Source organism: Marmota marmota, unplaced genomic scaffold (assembly GCF_001458135.2).
Source record: "Marmota marmota marmota unplaced genomic scaffold, marMar, whole genome shotgun sequence".
NCBI classification, from domain to species: Eukaryota; Metazoa; Chordata; class Mammalia; order Rodentia; family Sciuridae; genus Marmota; species Marmota marmota.
In genome coordinates this window covers 1,646,707-1,667,486 of record NW_026000205.1, presented here as the reverse complement: position 1 = coordinate 1,667,486, position 20,780 = coordinate 1,646,707, and the positions used below count along the sequence as shown (strand labels likewise).

The 20,780-nt window shown below is 52.3% G+C and overlaps 1 protein-coding gene across 3 annotated transcripts; it reads left to right on the top strand.

Moving 5' to 3' along the window:
* The first annotated feature begins 3,502 nt into the window (after nucleotides 1-3,502).
* On the top strand, nucleotides 3,503-20,740 carry Ppfia3 (PTPRF interacting protein alpha 3). 3 transcript variants are annotated; one of them, XM_048790563.1, is made up of 29 exons: nucleotides 3,503-3,767; nucleotides 3,998-4,099; nucleotides 4,467-4,631; nucleotides 4,995-5,069; nucleotides 5,416-5,490; nucleotides 5,797-6,018; nucleotides 7,171-7,317; nucleotides 7,406-7,540; nucleotides 7,926-8,009; nucleotides 8,159-8,290; nucleotides 8,741-8,803; nucleotides 9,020-9,099; nucleotides 9,321-9,465; nucleotides 9,978-10,165; nucleotides 11,530-11,752; nucleotides 12,766-12,929; nucleotides 13,060-13,187; nucleotides 13,837-13,930; nucleotides 14,489-14,570; nucleotides 15,127-15,327; nucleotides 16,586-16,648; nucleotides 16,800-16,826; nucleotides 17,774-17,949; nucleotides 18,362-18,459; nucleotides 18,692-18,867; nucleotides 18,954-19,022; nucleotides 19,237-19,408; nucleotides 19,793-19,864; nucleotides 19,950-20,740. In XM_048790563.1, exons 1-28 carry the CDS (start codon nucleotides 3,528-3,530, stop codon nucleotides 19,849-19,851), a joined length of 3,585 nt encoding a protein of 1,194 aa, XP_048646520.1. In that variant the 5' UTR covers nucleotides 3,503-3,527; the 3' UTR covers nucleotides 19,852-19,864; nucleotides 19,950-20,740. The 3 variants fall into 3 exon arrangements, with proteins under 3 accessions (XP_048646520.1, XP_048646521.1, XP_048646522.1); XM_048790564.1 differs by having other exon boundaries at nucleotides 3,511-3,767; nucleotides 19,945-20,740; XM_048790565.1 differs by lacking the exon at nucleotides 16,800-16,826 and having other exon boundaries at nucleotides 3,511-3,767.
* Nucleotides 20,741-20,780: the final 40 nt, after the last annotated feature.

The window sequence follows — 20,780 nt, the reverse complement described above, 5'->3', positions numbered from 1 at the left end:
CCACCCCCGCAAAAAAAATATTCCCAATGAAGTGTTCTATATTACATTTTCTTTCCTCAGGTTCTAGTTTCTAGGCCCATTCATTTCAACTTTCTGTGTCTTTTCCCCTAGTGTGGCCTTAGGGTAGAACTTGTTCCATAGTGGATTGTGGGCTTTCTCCTCCATCTGCCACGTTGGCATTCCAAGCATGTTCTAGGCTTTCTCTTCTTCTGGAGTCTTATGCTTAGAAATGTTCTCATTTCTAGAACATCCTCCTCCTTTGCCAGTTCAGTCTTTATTTTTAAATTATTTATTTGTTTATTTGCTTGCTTATTTATTTATTTATTTTGGGTACTGGGGAGTGAAATCAAGGTTACATTACACTGGAGTTACATCCCCCAACTCTTTTTTTTAAATACTTATTTTTTACTTATAGGTGGACACAGTGTCTTTATTTTACTTTATGTGGTGCTGAGGATCGAACCCAGTGCCTCACACATGCTAGGCGAGTGCTCTACCTCTGCGCCACAACCCCAGCCCATCCTCAACTCTTTTTATTATTATTATTTTTGAAACAGGGTCTTACTAAATTCCAAATTTCTAAGTTGGTGAGCTTGGCCTGGAATTTGTGATCCTCTTGCTTCAGCCTCCTGAGTAGCTGGGATTACATGCATACACTATCATGCCCAGCTCCCAGGAAATTCTTAATTCTCAGCATCCATCCTTCTGCATTTTCCCCAAGATACTTCCAAGATTCAGGCAAACTCCTTGCTACTTTTCATGTTTTTCTTCATCTGCAGTTCATGCTCTGCATTCTAGAGCTTCTCATTTTAGCACTATCTAGACATGATCAAACCAAGAATGTGACCGGCTGCTGTATTCCATTTTAATACCTTCATCCCTAGTAAGTTCTGAGTTCTAGTCACATCTTCTGACTAGACTCATTATGTATTACATTAGATATGTTCCTGGGTATCCTTATGCTCCTCTCTGTGTTTGGGGTCCTGGGATAACCAAGAAACTCTAAGTTATTGAGCTGCTTTTGGTTGATTCCAAGATCTAGGCCTCAGTTCGAGAATATGACCCTCTACTTAGCCCAATGTGTGCATTTTTTATTTTTATTTTTTATTTGGTGCTGAGTTGGAATCCATGGCCTTGCACAATGCTCTACTGCTGAGCTAAAATCCCAACCAACCCCCCAACGTGGTAATCGTGGAAGCATGTGTCTTTTTTGCATTCTGTATTGTTTTCTTGCCACTGGATTTCTAGATCCTACCCCAACCCTGCTGTGATTTGTCTTCTCAGTGAATCTGAGGTACTCGAGTGGCCTCCCTAAAATATCGGCGGTCGCATCCTCTGAGCAGGTTGTGGGTTTAAGATATCATGTTGGCTTCTGGCCTAAGGCTGGCCTGATGCCTTATGAATGTTTTTCTGAATCTGGCCTCTGAGTGCTGGAATTCAGGGGTCTGGATTTTGGGATGCACCACTTCAAAAATCCAAGGGTGCAGGCACCCAGCTGTCTCCTCTTCCAGGTCTCAGAGCTTCTAGGCCCACTCCTCTCCTCATGGGAGGAGGCCCCAGTTCTAGACTTTGGGTACAGTCCGCATATTGGGCGGGGTTGAGAATTATCCACTCTCAGAACCGGTTATGCCGCTGCCCGTAGGGGGGGGAAGGAAAGGAAGGAACCCAGTGAAAGTCCCTCCTGCTTTCGGCTCGGCCAGCGGGACCTGTCTGACCTGAAGCGTGTGAGGGAGCGGCTAGAGCTGGCTCGGTGGGGCCTCACTGAGCCTCTGCCTCTCCACTGGCTCCAGTAACCGAAGCCCCGCCTTCCCGCCTCAGAAACCCCGCCCACCCCTCCTCCCGCAGCCTTGGTTAACGCCCCACGAGGGCCGGGCTGGCGGCTGGGGGACAGTTCTAGGCTGTGGGTGGACCCTGGAGAAGGAGCGGTACACTTGGATTCCCATGGTCTAGGAGAGGAGGGATCTGAAGGCTGTGATTTCTGGTTCTAAGGGAGGAGGCTGAAAACCTCCGGGAAAGAAGGGAGGTGTGGTCTCTGACTCCGAGGATTGGGGAGGAGGGGGCTGGAGGCTCAGGCTTTTTGGTCTAGGAGAGGAAGGGACTGGTGGTGCCTAGACTCCTGTGACCTGAGGCAGCAGGGAGTTAGATCTTGGACTCCCGGATTGTGAAGAGAGAGATGACTAGCACAGTCTTCGTCCCCGCCATGCTTTGCTTTTTGCCCTTCTCCCTCTCTCTCTCTCTCTCTCTCTCTTTCTCTCTCTCTCCCTCCCTCCCTCCCTCCCTTTCTTTTCTTCTTTCCTGTACCCAGGATGGGACTGAATCCGGGAGCACTACACCCCTAGCCTCCTCCCCTTTTTGAGGCAAGGTCTTGCTAAATTGTGGGGGCTACCTTCAAACTTGGGATCCTTCTGTCCTAGCCTCCCAAGTCACTGAGATTATAGGCGAGCACCTTTGCTACCCGCTGCACTCCTCTGCTCTTCATTTTCATTTTATTTTAGTTGTTTACTTTAAAAACTTTTATTTTTTTTGGGGGGGGGACAGTGCTGAGGATGGAACCCAGGGCTTCACACATGCTAGGCAAGAGCCTTACCCTACCATTGAACTACACCACTGGCTGCACGATTTATTTATTTATTTTTTTTTTTAAGCCAGGCGCGGTGACCCACAGCTGTAATACCAGCAGCTCAGGAGGCTGAGACAGGATTGTGAGTGCAAAGCGAGCCTCAGCAATTTAGTGAAGGTCCTAAGCAACTTAATCAGACCCTGTCTCTAAATAAAATTTAAAACAGCGACAACAATAACAAAAGGCTGGGGATGTGGCTCAGTGGTTAAGCACCCCCTGGGTTCGAATCCCTGGTACAAAACAAGCACCGAGGGGGATTTAGATGTCTGGGAAATTGAAGGAGGGCAGCAGTTGGGCTGGATAGTAGTTGAGGACCACCTCTGAGACAGTATATAGGTGGTCACATCCTAGTGATCTGTGTCTCCATTCCTGTGGCTTTCTGAAGGCATGGTTTTGGCTTGGCCTTAGTTTCCTTGCCTATGCAGAAGATTGAAGATTCTCTCGGCAGAGTCAGAATAGGTAGAAATTGATTTTTCCACATTAATTTAGGTAATCCCTGGGTCACCTAGCTTCAGTTCTTCTGAGCGGGTCAGGCCTAGGTTTGCTGTCAGTGCCTGGAAGAGGCTGACCTGTTTCCCTAAATGCTCTCACCGGGTAGCCAGGACTGTTTTCCTAAAAGTAATGGCTTTCAGTTTATCCTGTGCCATGATTACAATGGCCTCAGTTCCTCTGGCAGCACCTGGTGGTCAATCCTTAAGTTCTCTGGGTGACTGTCAGGTGGTGGTGCCTTAGTTTCCTTGTGTCATGTGTCTGGGCTTTGGTCTCTCTTGTGCAGAGCCTGGACGGCCCCACCTGTTTCTCTCATGTAGTATCCGAGTGGCTGTGCCTCAGTTCTCTGCTGGTGCCTTGACAAGGGTGGTTTCTGTTCCCTAACCCCTCTCTGCACCCGCAGGCTGGCACCGCCGCCATGATGTGCGAGGTGATGCCCACCATCAGCGAGGATGGCCGGCGGGGCTCGGCGCTGGGCCCGGACGAGGCAGGCGGGGAGCTGGAGCGCCTCATGGTCACGATGCTCACGGAGCGCGAGCGCCTGCTGGAGACGTTGCGCGAGGCGCAAGACGGACTGGCTACGGCGCAGCTGCGGCTGCGTGAGCTCGGCCACGAGAAGGACTCGCTGCAACGCCAGCTCAGCATCGCTCTTCCCCAGGTCTGGGCGGGGCCGGGGCGGGGCCTGCAGAGGAGAAGGGTGGTCTGGAAGGGGCGTGGCTTTGCATTTGGAAAGGAGGAGTCCGGGCGAGGCTTCCTTTGGTGGGCGGGGTCTGAATAGCAAGAAGGGGCTGGACTTATTCGGGAGGGGCGGAGCCTTCAAACTCCTAGGGAAGGAGGGAGATAGAAAAGGATTGATCCTTTGTCCGGATTCTGCCCACGTCTGGACAGGAGTTTGCGGCTCTGACCAAGGAGCTGAACTTATGCCGAGAGCAGCTGCTAGAGAGGGAAGAAGAGATTGCGGAACTGAAGGCGGAGCGGAACAACACTCGGGTGAGGGGTGTTAAGGGCTGGGCCTGAGTGGGGTGGATGACCCCTCTTGGTGTTTCTGCCCCCCCTTTTTCTCCTTATCTCATTTTCTTGTCTTCTTTTCTTCTTTGCTCCCACTTCCTGGATGACCTCCTCCTCTGGTCCCACTCCTTCCTCCTGTCCCCTCTCTGATCTCCATACCCTTCTCTTTTCTTGCACCATCCTTTCCTTGACTCTACTTCTGCTGTCCGTCTCTTTTCCTGACCTGCCTCTCACAGTTCCCTTGGCTATCTCTCTTCTTCCGTATGTCCTTCATACTGTCACCTCCTTTCTCGATCCTACCCCCTTTCCCTTGTTTTTTAAACTTGACTTGTTATTCTACCCCCTCTAGCTCCTCCTGGAACACCTGGAGTGCCTGGTGTCCAGGCACGAGAGGTCACTGCGCATGACTGTGGTGAAGCGCCAGGCCCAGTCCCCGGGTGGGGTCTCCTCGGAGGTGGAGGTGCTCAAAGCTCTAAAATCCCTCTTCGAGCACCACAAGGCCCTGGATGAGAAGGTATGAGAATTGGAAGAGACAGGATGAAGAAGAGAAAATCGTGGTTGACAGGAGCTGTCCTGAGTGGGACATATTCGGCTGTGATTGGTTAGGGATGTCCTAAGTGGGAAGAATGTTTACTGTGATTGATCGGGACAGGCTATGCAGGCTGGGATCCGACTGGTTGATCGTAGAAAAATGAAATGAGGTGGGGGCTACGCCTGGGAAAGGATGCCTGATACTGGGAAAGGTACACCTGGTTGGAGGAGATGTACATCCATTAAGAGAGATGAATCCTTATGTTACCTTATCAGATCTGTCGCGGGGATGTTCTGGGACAGTTGACAGGTCTCCATCTCACTCCTATCCTGCCCCTATTCCCAGGTCCGGGAGAGACTGCGGATGGCACTGGAGCGAGTGGCAGTACTAGAGGAAGAGCTGGAGCTGAGCAATCAGGAGGTGGGGGCGTGGCCAAGAAGGGGAGGTTGACTGGAACTAAGGAAGTACCAGTGGGCGGAGCTAATTGGGCGTTTACAAAGGGGTTGGACAATGAAAAAACAAAACAAATCAAACAAACAAAAAACAGTGGGGCTTTTAAGAAGGAACTCATCCTGCAGGGCTGAGGTGAGAACCTCCCAGTGAGAGTGAGACTAAGATGAGAACCAAAGGCTGGGTCTTTGGCTGGATTAAGGAGAAAATGGTTGGATAGGAGAAAATGGAGCTAAAGTGGAAAAAAAAATTAAGATGGGAAATAAAGCTGGGGTTCCAAGAGCCCTTTGTGTTGATTCCCCTTTCACTCTTCCAGACTCTGAGCCTTCGAGAGCAGCTCTCCAGGCGGCGGTCAGGCCTGGAAGAGCCAGGCAAGGATGGAGATGGACAGGTGAGAAGAGGAAGTCTCCTTTCTGTGACTTCCACTCAACCCCCTGACATTGTTATGGTCATCTTGATGGTTGTATGATCCTCACTTACCCTGGGACATCTGAACCTCCAAGACCTTTACTGGCTGTTGTCCTCACCTAGCTAACTTCTGTGAACCTCCATGACCCCTGTGGACTACGACCTGCATGATCCTTACTGATCTTTGATTGCCCCTCACACACACCTCAGCCGATCAACTTTTTCTTTGCATTCCCTGTTTTTTTTGCTTTCCCCACTCTAAGATCTGTCCCTTCCTCTCTCACTCCAGACCCTTGCCAATGGCCTGGGTCCTGGCGGGGACACCACCCGCCGCACAGCAGAGCTGGAGGAGGCCCTGGAGCGGCAGCGAGCAGAGGTGTGCCAGCTGAGGGAGCGCCTGGCGGTGTTGTGTCGTCAGATGAGCCAGCTGGAGGAGGAGCTGGGCACCGCTCACCGTGAGCTGGGTAAGGCGGAGGAAGCCAACTCCAAGCTGCAGCGGGACCTCAAGGAGGTAAGGTGGGAGCCCCTAGTGAGGGGCCTCCGTGCCCCCAGCCTTCTCCCTCCCACTTTGTCCAAATTTCCTAAGCTCATGACTAGTGGCACCTGGATTCAGTCCCCAGCTTGTACGGTCTCTCCACCTGTGTGAGCTTCAGTTTCCTCACCTGTAATATGGGACTTATGACCCTTATCAGAAGGTTAGCATGTGCCACTCAGTAATTGGTCCTCATTATTGTATTACAATGGTGACATTCTCGTATGCCTCTAAATTGAATGTTTTGTTGGCATTTTGCACTTCCTGGCTTAGTCTCCTTGACCCTAATTCTCATGCCCAGGGATCTGTTGGGAAATGAGGGATCTGAATTCTCAAAGGCAGTGGATGAGAAGGAGAGTGAGCATTTTATTTCTCGCCATCCACTAGGGCCTTCATCTGGGAATGTAAGCCTGGACAACTGCAGGGCTGGTTTAGGTGGGGGCTGTGAGGAAGTGTGATCCCACCATAAGGGCTCCCAGACCTTCATTTTCCCCCAGAATCTGTAGCCTATCTTCTATGCTTGTGCTATCATGGTGGCTCCTGGGAGGTGTTGCTTTCCAGATACAAGGGAATTTTGTTTCCCATGAAACACTGAGGGACTTCCTCTGTGATTCAAAGCCTGTTCTGTGTCAGAAGTTGTTGAGAAAACTAAGGCTTGGATTTTGAGAAGGGTGGCTTGATTCAAAACTTCACATCCCATGAACTTTCAGTCACCTTTACCGGAGGGTCTAAGCCAGAACTATCTTAGAAAGTGGGAGGTGTGAACACAGTGGTGGTCACCTGTAATCCCAGTGGCTTGGGAGCCCGAGGCAGGACGATTGCAAGTTCAAAGCCAGCCTCAGCAAATTAGCGAGGCCCTGTCTGAAATTAAAAAAATAAAAAAGGGCTGGGGATGTGACTCAGTGGTTAAGTGCTCCTGGGTTCAATCCAGGAAGGAAGGAAGGAAGGGAGGGAGGGAGGGAGGGAGGAAGGCAGGCAGGCAAAACTGGGAGGTGTGGCACCCACATTCTGAAGCCCAGGGGACTCCATTTCCCAGTATACCTTAGGGTACCTTGCCCTAGATTTTAAGCCTAGGCTGCCCCGGGTGCTTCTGGGAGCTGTAGTAGTCCAGGGCCTTTTTGCCCTCTGCAGGCGCTGGCTCAGCGGGAGGATATGGAGGAGCGGATCACAACCCTGGAGAAGCGTTACCTGAGCGCCCAGCGCGAGGCCACGTCTCTGCACGATGCCAACGACAAGCTGGAAAATGAGTTGGCCAGCAAGGAGTCGTTGTACCGGCAGGTGGGGGAACACCCTGCGGGGGACGGCTGGAAAAGGGCTGTGGACCCTGTGCTCTAGCCCTTCTTTCTCCTTCCTCTCCTTCCCCCAGAGTGAAGAGAAGAGCCGTCAGCTGGCTGAGTGGCTGGACGATGCTAAACAGAAGCTGCAGCAGACGCTGCAGAAGGCAGAGACCTTGCCCGAGATAGAGGCGCAGCTGGCCCAGCGTGTGGCAGCGCTCAACAAGGTGAGGAGAGGCCTCACCAAGGAGATGGTGCAAGGCCCTATCTAGAGGAGGAGTAGGCAGAACATCCGAGTTGCTTCTGGGGAAAAGGGGAGGGGGTCTGGGGGTGGGTAGAGGACTTGGATGGAGCAGAACTTGGAGGTTTGGGGTGAGAGGACCGTGTTTTCTAGTCTGGACTAAAAGGATGGATAGCTTGGAACCAGAAAGGGCAGGAACAGGTCCTGAGAATGTAGACTGGACACAGGAGCGGGACCTGAATCACAGGGGCTGGGGAGGAACCCGGAGCTCGTGGGGTGGGGCCTTGTAACCGGCCTTGAAGGCAGTGGGGCCGGGGACCTGACTGGATCCTGGTGGGGTAAAGTCAGACACCACGGGTTCTGTCCACTAGGCTGAGGAGCGTCATGGGAATTTTGAAGAGCGGCTTCGGCAGCTGGAGGCCCAGTTGGAGGAGAAGAACCAGGAGCTGCAGCGGGTGAGGGAATTGAAGACTCCACAGAGGGCTGGGCTTTGAGGCTAGGGTGGGGCTTAGATGAGGGGGTGTGGCGGGGGCGGGTCTTAGAAAAGGGCGGTGCTCTGCCCCGGACCAAATTGAGCCCCGTTGTACTGCTTTTCTATGCGCAGGCCAGACAGAGAGAGAAGATGAACGATGACCATAATAAGCGGCTGTCCGAGACAGTGGACAAGCTGCTGAGCGAGTCCAATGAGCGGTTACAGCTTCACCTCAAGGAGCGCATGGGAGCGCTGGAGGAAAAGGTGCTTCTCAACCCAGAATTCCGACAACCAGGAATCCTATGGCCCCAGGCATTTCCTCCAGATTGGTTATCTGAGATGTCTAAACCCGAGCATCCCAAATTCGACAGTCTTCTCCAATCTATTGTTGAGACCACTTTTTCACTTCATCTAAACATTCCAAGAGCTGAATACTAAGGGCATCCAGACCCTGAGTCCTCGTCTTTTCCCAAAGCCTCCAACCATATGGTCTGTCAAACCCTGAGTCTTCTGAGATAATACAAGATGTCAGATCCCAGGGCTTCCAGAATTGCTCCAACTAGATGCACTTTAGGCCCCACAACCCACCCTCCCTTCTTCTCAGCTCACCATTTGTCTCCACTCCATTCCTCTGGGTCCCTAGGCCTGTCTGCACCGGTGGCTAGACATGCTGGGTTTGGGCCCCACTGCCTCACTTCACCCTTGTTCTCCTAGAACTCACTGAGCGAGGAGATCGCCAACATGAAGAAGCTGCAGGATGAGCTGCTGCTTAACAAGGTGGGGGGTTTGGGGAATGGAAAGAAGGAAGTGGGGCTGGGTCGCTGAGGTTGGAATTGGTCTCAGAAAAAAGATGGGGACAGACACTTGACACCTTCTCCAGTCCAGCTTACTCTCTTGACAATTCACTTTCTTAAACCTTTCCCCAACTCTCTCTAAGCCATGCCCATGCCCATGACTCAGGGTAACCTGACATCTCCAATCCCCTCCCCCCAGGAGCAGCTCTTGGCTGAAATGGAGAGGATGCAGATGGAGATCGACCAACTGCGGGGGAGGCCACCATCCTCCTACTCCAGGTGACAACAGCCCTCTGGCTCCGCCTCTGTCTAGGGAGCCACTCTGGTCAAGCTCATCCCTTTTGATTCCCACTCCCTGCTATTTCCTGAGGCTATCACTCATCAGTCTTATTTTTGACCTTGAATTCATAACCCCTGAGCCCAGGCCTGTCCCCACGACCCCTGATCTCTTTCATCTTTTCCTGAACCATGAATCCATGACTGCCTTCCCATGCCCACAGGTCTCTCCCTGGCAGTGCCCTGGAACTCCGTTACTCCCAGGCACCCACGTTACCTTCCGGCACCCCCCTGGACCCTTATGGGGCTGGCAGTGGCCGGGCAAGCAAGAGGGGTCGCTGGTCGGGGGTTAAAGATGAGCCCTCCAAGGTCAGCATCCACCTCTGGGGCCTGGACTGAGCAGGGCATGGACAGGCAGTGGTAGGGAATGGAGCCTAATCCATGAGGCTCAGGGAGGAGGAGGCTGGGTTGAGAGGCAGGGTCTTCTGTACTCACCTGTCTTCTTTCCTTCCCCCACTGGAATCCACCATCATGACTTACCTGGGCACCTCTTCATGTGAATGTCCTGCTACCTGGTGAGCACCTGAGATTAGTGACACGTGGGGGAAGGGGTGTAGAATCTCAAAGTGGGTGGGTCCAGATGAAGAGGAGAAGTGGGCTGGATCCAGGGAGATGGAAGTCAAGGGAGCTGGGTGGAATCATGTGCAGGGGTTTGGCTTGGAGGGTTGGGGGAGGGGTTAAGAAAGGGGCCTATGAACAGAGTGAGCTGGGCTTATGGAACAGAACCGGAGCATGTGGGCAAAGTCAGAATTGGTGAGTGAAGACCCAACGCCAACCTTGGCCTCCACTCACCAGATGTGCTTCTGTTCCCACAGAGACAGGACTGGGAGCGGTCTGCTCCTACAGGGTCCATGCCACCCCCATTCCCTGGGGAGCTGGATGGCTCTGATGAGGAGGAGGCAGAAGGGATGTTTGGGGCAGAGCTGCTGTCCCCCAGTGGGCAGGCTGATGTACAGACACTGGCCATCATGCTTCAGGAGCAGCTGGAGGCAATCAACAAGGAGATCAAGTGAGCACTGGCCCAGACCTGCTCTGTCCTGCCTGAGCTGATCACACAGTCCCTCTGGTTCCTGGAAACTTGCTGAAGGCCTGAGTCCATTCCCTTTCCCACCATCCTCAAGGGATTCTCCCAGTCCTACATCCTCTACAGTGTCTATTAATCCCCCAGGATACACCCAAGCCTTCCACGTGCTAATTACATGTATATCCCTCAGCCAGTAACTCACAATTTCCAGACACATCAAAGACTGCACTCCAAATTACCAAAAATTTCAACTCAGTACATCGAGAATCTTCCAGCACATCGTGGATTTCATGGCTTCATATAACCCATACCCAGGGTGTCCCAGTACACCGAGAATGTCAACACAACAAGGTACCCAAGAATTTTACCATAACACATTAATTAAATACCTCAACTCCACAGGAGAGGTGCTGCACACCTGTAATCCCAGGGGCTTGGGAGGCCTAGGCAGGAGGATCTTAAGTTCAAAACCAGCCTCAGCAACTTAGCAAGACCCTGTCTCAAAATAAAAAACAAAAGGACTGGGGATATGGGTCAATGGTTAAACACCCCTAGGTTCAATCCCTTGTACCAAAAACCTCAATTCTAGGGCTGGGGCTATAGCTCAGTGGCAGAGCACTTGCTTAACATGCGTGAGACACTGGGTTTGATCCTCAACACCACATAAAAATTAAACAAATAAAATTAAGGCATTCTGTCCATCTACAACTACAAAAAATTTTTAAAAACCTCAATTCTATGCCCAAAGAATTTTTACCCAATAGAACAAAAATCCTCAATTTATTAAGAAGCCCCCATTGAAGTCTACCCCAGTTCCCCAGAAATTGCCTTTATTTGGAAATTCTCTTACAATACGTTTTCTCCATTATGTCTCAGCAAGTAGGGCAACATGACCATCACCTTCCACTCAAACTCTGTCTTGATTGATTAGCTCTCACATACTGAATGACTCTATGACCTTCCCAGATGCTAGATTGACCTAAAGTGTCTCTGATCTCACCATGATTTGATTATGACCCGGCTTTTGCAATCCTTCTTGGAATATTATCTCTTGCCCATAATCACCTTTTAATGATTTTACAGAACCATTTGATTATCATCAAAGCCAAACTGATACAGATCCTGATCTCCCTGATCAAACTAATTCTTCTGTGACTTCCTTAGACTACCATGACTCCTTGACTCCCCTTGAACTCATGAGGCCATCACAAATCCACTCAAGCCTTTGACTTCATGGCACCTTCTCCAGAATTCTCCTTACCCCACCAAGCCTTTCTGGCCTATTGCGGCCCTCAGACTCCCTCTCCCTCTCAGCTTCATCACCCAGTCTCTCCTGTTTCCCTCTCCAGGTTGATCCAAGAGGAGAAGGAGACAACAGAACAGAGGGCAGAAGAGCTAGAGAGCCGGGTGTCCAGCTCTGGCCTGGACTCGTTGGGCCGCTACCGCAGCAGCTGCTCACTACCCCCCTCCCTCACCACCTCTACTCTTGCCAGCCCCTCCCCTCCCAGCTCTGGCCATTCAACACCCCGCCTGGCACCCCCTAGCCCTGCCCGTGAGGGCACCGACAAGGCGGTGAGTGCTCTGGAGTCTCCCCAGGCAGGTGGGAGGATGAGGACAGGTCAGAAACAGAGCTTCCCCAAAATCATCAGTAATAAGCCCAGGACACCAGTGGTTTTCAAAAGCATCCTTAGCTTTCCCTAAAATTTCCAACTAAAGGTGGGCCAAGTCAGTGGCTTCTTTAGACTAACATGCTGGAAGCAGGTGTCCCAGTCTATTTGTCTTATGCATAGGATTTTTTAAAATAAGAGCATTTATTTATTTATTTTTGCAGTGCTGAGGATAAAACCCAAGACCTCATGCATACTAGGCAAGCGCCCTATCACTGAGCCACATCCCCAGCCCCTGTTTGTTTTTTTGAGATGGGGTCTTGCTCTGTTGCCCATGCTGATCTCAAACTCAAACTCAAGTGATTACCCTGCCCCAGGTCCCTAAGTAGCTGGGACTACAGGTATATGTCACTGTGCTTGCTACACAGTGTTTAAAAAAATGTTTCTCTGACTAAACATGCACTTCAGAACTACAGTTAGGTCCTCAGAATTGACCTTTGAGGGAGGCAAAAGAGATACTAGCCTTATTCTATTGCCTTAAACACAAGTCTTCAGGTTTTCAGGACTTATAATTCACTAGCTTTCTTTGAGGCCAAGCATATCTCCCCCTTTTTTTTTTTTTTAATTTATTAGTTATTGATGGACCTTTATTTTTTATTTGTTTATACATGGTGCTGAGAATCGAACCCAGTGCCTCACACATGCTAGGCAAGTGCTCTACCACTGAGCCACAACTCCAGCCCCGCATATCTCACTCTTGACACCAAAAGCAAAGATACTATGAATACGAGCTTATCAAGCTCCAGGGGAGCTCCCATCATTGCCTTTATGTCCCCTACTTAATGTAGGCTACCTTCAGATATAGTGCTCCAAGCCACGGTCATCCCCAGAAATCCCCTAATAGACACCCCAGTTAATGGGGCGCCTCCAACATGACCCCTCCAACTTAATCCAGCATATATGCTTTTCTATCCCCAGAATCATGTCCCCAAGGAGGAAGCTGGAGCTCCACGGGGAGAGGGGCCAGCCATCCCAGGAGATACCCCGCCACCCACTCCGCGCTCTGCCCGTCTTGAGAGGATGACCCAGGCCTTGGCACTGCAGGCGGGGGCCTTAGAAGACGGGGGACCCTCACGGGGAAGGTCAGCAGGGGCAAAGGATGGGAACAGGGAAGAACTTGCTTGGAAGGTTGAGATGGGGGTAGACAAGGACTTGGGGCGGGGGGAAGGCCATCCCACAAGGAGTTTGTTCTTACTCTGTCCTGCTTACCAGTGAGGGCACCCCAGATTCCCTTCACAAAGCTCCCAAGAAGAAGAGCATCAAGTCATCCATAGGCCGACTCTTTGGCAAGAAAGAGAAGGGGCGAATGGGACCCCCAGGCCGGGACAGCTCTTCTCTGGGTGAGTGGTCTAATTCCAACCCATTTCTTCTTTGTTTCCCCCCTGTCTCCCCTTTAATTTCTTCTTCACATCTTGACTTGACGTTCATTTACTTAGAATGACATGCAGAGGTAGACAGAGGAGGAGGGGAAAAGAGAGGGCCCTCTGGCACCTGCCTGGGTGACTGGGCAGGTAAACGAATTTATTTTATTACTTTTTAAATAGAAAGAGGATATAGACTCCTAAAAGCTGGGCACCTTCCAGTGGTGTGCTGGAACCTCCTCACACAGGTTTGTGAGCGCTGTTGTTTCAGGAAGTCTGTGAGCTGCTTGATATCACATTGATAGCTCTAAATTGGCCACAGAAATTGGCAAACACTACCAATCAGGGAATCCTCCCTTCCAGGGAGCCAGTTGTTAGCCATTTCCCAGCACACCACTGCCACCTTACCAAGGCCAGCCCAGTGAATCTAGCCCTTTTTGGGGGTATGTCTCCAATTCATTGTCTGGGAGGTGACATTGGTCCCTGTCTGGCTTTGTCACTCCCTCAATGTGGCTACACAACTCCCTCAGGGCCTGCACCATCCTGGCATCCTCCTCACCACCCCCAGCATGAGAGATTCTGCCTCCCCCTTGAGACTTTCCACATTTTCACCCTTCCCTGCCTCCAGCTGGAACGCCCTCAGATGAGACGCTGGCCACTGACCCTCTGGGGCTAGCCAAGCTGACAGGCCCAGGAGACAAGGACCGAAGAAACAAGAGGAAGTGAGTGTGTGACAGTATATTGTATGTGGAGGGTGGTGGGGTGGTGGCCAACAGAGGTGAGACTAACTTGCTGGAAGCAGGTGTCCAAGGTCCTGAACTTGCTTATTTGGGAATCTGGAACTCCTAGACTTTTTCTTTGTCTCTCAAAAAAAAAAAAAAAAATATATATATATATATATATATATACACACACACACACAGTCAGGATTGAATGCAAGGGTGTTTTGTTGTTGTTGTTGTTTGTTTGTTTTTTTACTACTGAGCTACATCCCCTTTTATTTTTTATTATGGGAAAGGGTTTTTCTAAGTTGCTGAGGCTGCCCTCTAACTTGTGATCTTTCTGCCTCAGCCTCCCTAGTCACACTGCACCCAGCTGTTTTTCTCTCTTTCAATGGGTGTGGGGAAGATGGATTTCAGAGATTCACATGCAATTTTTGACTTTCTGCCATGTTTTCTACATTTATAAGATATAATCATACGTGTGTGTGGTGAAGGGGTCTGTCCAAAGGGCTGGGGGCTTCCACCCCTGAGAACTCCTGCCCTGCTCTCCCCCACCAGGCATGAACTGCTGGAAGAGGCCTGCCGCCAGGGTCTGCCTTTTGCTGCGTGGGACGGGCCCACTGTGGTCTCTTGGTTGGAGGTACTGGGGCCCAGAAATGACCTAACTAAATGATCACTAACTCTCTGACACCCCTGCCCCCCATGAATGTTGGCTGGATGCCAGCATCTTGCTACCCCAAGCTGAGGTGGGGCGAGGTGGGGAGGTGAGGACTTGGAGGGGGATAGGCTCCCTGTCAATGGAAACAGCTTCTCTCTCCTCCCTCCACTCCTGCCCACCTGGGTTCTGGTCTCTCCGTGTCTCCTCCTGTGTGGGATTCTCCCCATCTCTGACTGTATGTCTGCCATTCCCTGTGCCTCTGGATCTCTCTCCCATGTCTCTGGGTGTTTCACTCTCCCCCTACTGTCTCTCCACACCCTTTTCCTCTTCAACTCTGGCACTCCCTCTGTCTCCCTCTGCCTCTCCCACGTCTATGTGCCCTGTCCTGTTTCTCCTGCAAACTTTCCCATGTCTCTGTTTCGCCCCCACTTGCCTTGCCCATCTGTCTCCCTCTCTCCCTTTCTTTCTGTGTCTCCCCCATTTCTCCTGCCTCATCCTCTCTGTCCCTTCCCCCTGTCCCTCTCTCCCTCTGCTCCAGCTGTGGGTAGGTATGCCTGCGTGGTATGTGGCTGCCTGCCGGGCCAATGTCAAGAGTGGTGCCATCATGGCCAACTTGTCGGATACAGAGATCCAGCGTGAGATTGGCATCAGCAACCCTCTGCACCGGCTCAAACTGCGCCTAGCCATCCAGGAGATGGTCTCACTCACCTCCCCCTCAGCTCCCGCCTCCTCCCGCACGGTGAGTGTCCGGCGGCCAATCCCGGCCCTTGCTGCCTCCGGCCCCGCCTCTATTTCTGAGATTAGCCAATCCCACTCGTGCTCACTTTCTGTCTCCTAGACTCTGCTCCTCATTGGCTCTCATCGCCCCCCAGGTCTCTCGGCCTCGCCTCCACTCCTAGTCCTGTGTGTGCAAGTTGCGCGTGGTCCTTCCTGAGAGGCTCCTTGGGCTGTGTGTGTGTGTGTGTGTGTGTGTGTTTTGTGTGTTGTGAAGGGGTCTTGCCTTAGCTTGTGTCTGTGTGGAGGGTCTTGCCTTAGCTTGTCTTCCCCAAGAATGGCTCTTTCTCATTCTTGAGGTCTCAGCTCAGATGTCACCACCTCCCAGGGCCCTTCCCTAAGCTCCACAGCTGAACCAGTCGTCCCTGGGCACCCAAGACAGTAACTCCTTCTAATTTTTTTCCACATAAAATTTACTACCTTCTAAAATTTTATCTTTTCCTTCCAGCTTTTTGTTAATAGAAGTTTCAAACATATAGAAAATTAATTGTACCCATATCTATTTCCACAATTGTTTACCCTTAGCCATACCTGCTGTTTACTTGTGTGTCTATTTCTGAGGTACTCGCATGTAATTTGAGGACATCATTACTGTTACACCCCAAAAAATATTTCTGCAGACAGCCTTTAGCCACCGAACCCTATTGCATCTGAGACTTGATATTATTGTTAATTTCATCTACTAGTTGGTCTGTGCTCATAGTTCCCCAACATATTTATATTGATTGTAGCTCCCTCACCACGACAAGGACCTTGTCTGTTGCATTCTTTGCCATATCCCAGATCTCACAACAGTGACTGTCACTCACTAGGAGTTCAGAAACGTTTGAATGCATGTATGTTCCTAATGCATGGGGTTGTTGAAGCAATAACCCAACAAATGTGAGTGAACCCCACTCTCACTGCCAAACAGTTGCCCCATTACTGTTCCGCAGCCTCCTTCTTGATCCTCACTCTGTAATTCTGTGTCAGGTCAGAGAGGTGATATCATTTGCACAGGGCCACACAGCAGAATGCTCAGTTGGGCCTCAGTTCTAACTCTTTGCCTGGAACATGATGGATGCTTGAGAAAGGATCGCTGCTTTCCTCTCCCACTGCTGGGCCCACAGACAGAAAGCAGAATATACATAAACATATGGCCCAGTGGCCTTTGAATCATGACCCCATTCTCCTCCCCTATCCAAAGTCAGCTTCCATTACCATAATATCTCCTCTCCACTCAGCCCACAGGAAACGTATGGATGACACACGAAGAGATGGAGTCCCTTACAGCTGCCACGAAGCCTGTGAGTGCCCCCCAGTACAGGCCTTGAGGGTGGCACTAACTCTCTTTGGGGGTGGGGGCAGGGACTGAGTCTGTGGCTGTCTGTCCCTTCTGTCATCCTCTGCCTGCCCCGTAACCCACCCCTTCTCTCCCTCTTCCCACTAACGGGTCAGGAGACCAAGGAGATCAGCTGGGAGCAGGTAGGGGTGTGGGGCGGGCGTGGGTGCATGAAAAGGCTGTGCACGCTGCATGGATGCCCCTCTTTCTCTGAGCCCAGCCCCTACCCTCTCCAGAACATTCCATCATCCCTGCAGGGGTTTGCAACTGGAGCTCAGCTCTAGACTGGTTCATTGTGGCTCCGTGGGCCGCGATGTGGAAGCCCACACTGTTCCCTGGTCAGCCTGGTGCACCAGCCATTCCATTGTCATGGGTTGTGGAGCCCTAGGGGATGTTCCATTGCTGTATTAGAGGGAGACCCAGAGCATCCTGTTTTCCCTTATGTTGAGAGGAAGGGGGCTATGCTGCATCATGAGGGGATCACTGGTGATGGTAGTGGTGAGGCAGGCCAGGCTGAATGAGAAGCCGGGGAAGACAAGCTGCATTTCGATCTCAAGTTGGGGATGAACTGTGTTAGGCTTGGTCTTTGTTTTCAGCAGAGAAATTGTCTCCTTCCTTATGCAAAAGAGGGTGAATGTCTTTGGACTGATCCAGAACATTGTCCAGGCCAGACTTAGCATTAAACTAGTATTTTCAAAACATTGAGGTTGGAAGAATCCACTGCCTTGGCTTGGAAGGCCAGTGATTTGGGGCTGAGTTGGGACAGTTAGAACAGTGCTTCTTAAAAGGTAATGTATAGTTGAGATCACCTGGGGATCTTGTGAAAGCACGGTAGGATTTCAGTAGGTCTGGTGTGGGGTCTGAGGTTCTGAAGCTCCATGATGATGTTCAGGGACCACCCATCATACTTTGTAGGGTTAGGAGACGACTGTGGACTGGTCCATTGGCCCAAGCAGACATTGATCTTTGTCCTGCAGTGAGGGTGGGGAAAGAATAGCCTTGGGTTGAGGGACTGGACTGAACTCCTTTCATACACACATGGGATTAGTCCAGAGAGCCTGACCCCTCCCTCACCTGCCCATGGCCCCAGATCCTGGCATACGGCGACATGAACCACGAGTGGGTGGGGAACGACTGGCTGCCCAGCCTGGGGCTGCCCCAGTACCGCAGCTACTTCATGGAGTCGCTGGTGGATGCCCGAATGTTAGATCACCTTAACAAGAAGGAGCTCCGGGGCCAACTCAAGATGGTGGACAGCTTCCACAGGTGGGGACTGCCTGGCCAATGGGGACAGTCCAAGGGGAAGCCCCACCCCTAGTCTTTGACCAATGGGGCTGGCAATGGGAAGTTCCTAGGATTATCTTTGACCCTTTAGTCTGGGTTTTCAGGAATCCTGACTCTGCCCCATCCTCTAAGAAGATGGTCCATAGGAAGAGTTCAAAGTTCAGGTCTGGAGACAGTTTGCCTAGTTAATTCCACTCCCGGTCCAGGTTAGCCAATAGGAATTGTCTGTTGAAAATGCCCCACTTCCTGGGAGGGCCAACTATCAATACAGCCAATCAATGGAACTCCCCAACCTCTCCCAGAAGACCGCAGCCAATGGAGAGGGCCTAATAGGAGCAGCAGTCAGTGGGGGCTGTGAAGGCTCCTCTGTGACTCCACTTCCCCTGCTGCTCAGGGTGAGTCTGCATTATGGGATCATGTGCCTGAAACGACTCAACTATGACCGGAAGGACCTCGAGCGGAGGAGAGAAGAGAGCCAGACCCAGATCCGAGGTGAGTGGAAGAGAGTGAGGTCCTTTGTGAGCCAGGAGGAGGGTACAGGGGCAGAGTTGGGATAGGGGTGATGAGGAGAGAGCCCAAAGAAAAAGATCACTACCATGAACGAGGTGTGGAGCCAGCCTGGGGGCGTGGCCAGAAAAGAGCAAATGGGGGAAGAGGTATGGGCCTAAACTGGACAGGCGTGGCTCATGGGAGGGGCGCGACTGAGGGTCCCTTCCATCCTTAGACGTGATGGTGTGGTCCAATGAGCGTGTCATGGGTTGGGTGTCCGGGCTGGGCCTGAAGGAATTCGCCACGAACCTCACGGAAAGCGGGGTGCACGGGGCTCTGCTCGCCCTGGACGAAACCTTCGACTACTCCGACCTGGCCTTGCTCCTGCAGATTCCCACGCAGAATGCACAGGTGAGCTGCTGCTGGGCCTGGAGCTTGCTGGGCATCCTCACCGCGCGGTTTGCACGCCCCAATCTTTCTTTTACTTCCGTCTCCAGGCCCGACAACTCCTGGAGAAGGAATTCAGCAACCTCATCTCTTTAGGCACAGATCGCCGGTTGGACGAGGTGGGCGCGGCAGCAGCTCTGGAGACCCGGCTGCACCTCCATTCTAGGCACTGAAAGGGTGGAGCTTGGCTTTGCCAACCAATCGTGGCTGGAGGCTGGTCCAGGGAGGGGACGAGTTAAGGGGGAGGAGATATCCCGAGAGGGGTGGAGCCAAAAGAAGGGCGGGGTCGAAAAGGGGCCTAGGTCCCTTACTTTTTCCTGTCCCTATACCTAGGACAGCGCCAAGTCCTTCAGCCGCTCTCCATCCTGGAGGAAAATGTTCCGAGAGAAGGACCTCCGAGGCGTAACCCCTGACTCAGCAGAGATGTTGCCTCCTAACTTTCGTTCGGCTGCAGCAGGAGCCCTGGGCTCACCCGGGCTCCCTCTACGCAAGTTGCAGCCAGAAGGTGGGGAGTTCCCAAATACGACGGCCCCTTTCCCTTCTCAAGGGTGGGAAGTGGACTAACTCAGCCTTCCAGGTTCACCTTACAAAAGGACCGTTCCAGTAATCCAGACTGTCCTTGGAATGTATTAATCCCACACCAGTGTCCTTTCCAGGGTGGGAAATGAACTCTCCCAGAGCCATCTGGGCACTTTATTTTAGTCTCAAGTTGTGGGAAGAGAAGAAAACCCACGTGGAACCAAGCGATGGTTGTGACGTCGGGAGGGGAAGTCCAAGGGAGCATTCCTGGAATTGAGGCCCGAACTGGCAGAAACCCTGGAAAAGAACTGGGGGGTGGGGGTGGGATTGTGTGTGCTCCAGGCTGAACCGCTGCTCGCTCTCCCTCCAGGCCAGACTTCTGGGAGTTCCCGGGCAGATGGTGTTTCGGTCCGGACCTATTCCTGCTAGTGTAGGCTTCCAGGTGAGGACTGTACCGGGCGAGCTAGGGGGTGCGGGGCAGCACAGTGGATCTTCACTACTCTGTGCACTGCCCCGCGTTAATGCAGGTGATCTCACTCCGATGGAAGAATCGTCCCGAGGCCGGACCGCTCCCCCTCCCACCCAGAGTATGGTCTGTCCGGGGAAAGCGGTCAGGGGAGCTCGCGCCGCGGACCAGACCATCTGTACAGACAAATCGGGAGTGCGTGTCCCCGCCTCACAAATGGACTGGGCCAGGACCAAACCACATGAACTGGACTGAGAGGGGGAAGAAGAGAGCAGGAAGAAATCCCGCCCCAAACTTCTGCCTCCCTTTTCTCTACTTTGTAATTTATTGATCAGTTTCCGATGGGAGACGGGAACCCTTCACCTGCGGAAAAGGGGCCGGGCTTCCCTCCAGGGCCGCATGCGGGAAGAGGCTTCCCCCTCCCCTTTTTCCTGCCCAGTCGCGGGGCCCTAGTCTTCCTTCTTCGTCCGAAAGGAGGGGAGGGGGACTCGCTGCTACAAGCCTCGCCCCCTGTGCCACTCAGCCCCTCCCGGCCGCATTCGGTCGTCAGTCCCCGGGGTCATCTGCGGGCGGGGTCCCCTCTTCCTCCCCCGTGTCTCGTGTCCCCGGGGCCTCCCCGCCCCCGTGCTGTGGCCGTGTCCGTGCCCCAGGGGTAGGGAGCGCAGAATTGTGCTCCCGGTTCCCCGCCGGCTCCGGGGTTTGCATGGGAGAATCCTCTTTCCACGATGCCACTGGGCGATGTGGCGTGGGGGGAGTGCGGACGGTAGGGGAGCCCTCGCCCCCGACTCTCGGTCGGCCTCCCGGCCCCAGGCGTCACTCAGTGATCACGGGTAAAGAGAACTATTTCAAAAAGCTCCGTGTTGATTTTTTTTTTTTTTGGGTGGTGGTGTGG

Coding starts and splice junctions, on each gene's coding strand:
- Ppfia3 (XM_048790563.1), top strand. CDS start 3,528: ATGATGTGCGAGGTGATGCCCACCATCAGCGAGGATGGCCGGCGGGGC. Junction 5,491..5,796: donor GCAAGGATGGAGATGGACAG/GTGAGAAGAGGA, acceptor CTCTCACTCCAG/ACCCTTGCCAATGGCCTGGG. Junction 8,010..8,158: donor AGAACCAGGAGCTGCAGCGG/GTGAGGGAATTG, acceptor TTCTATGCGCAG/GCCAGACAGAGAGAGAAGAT.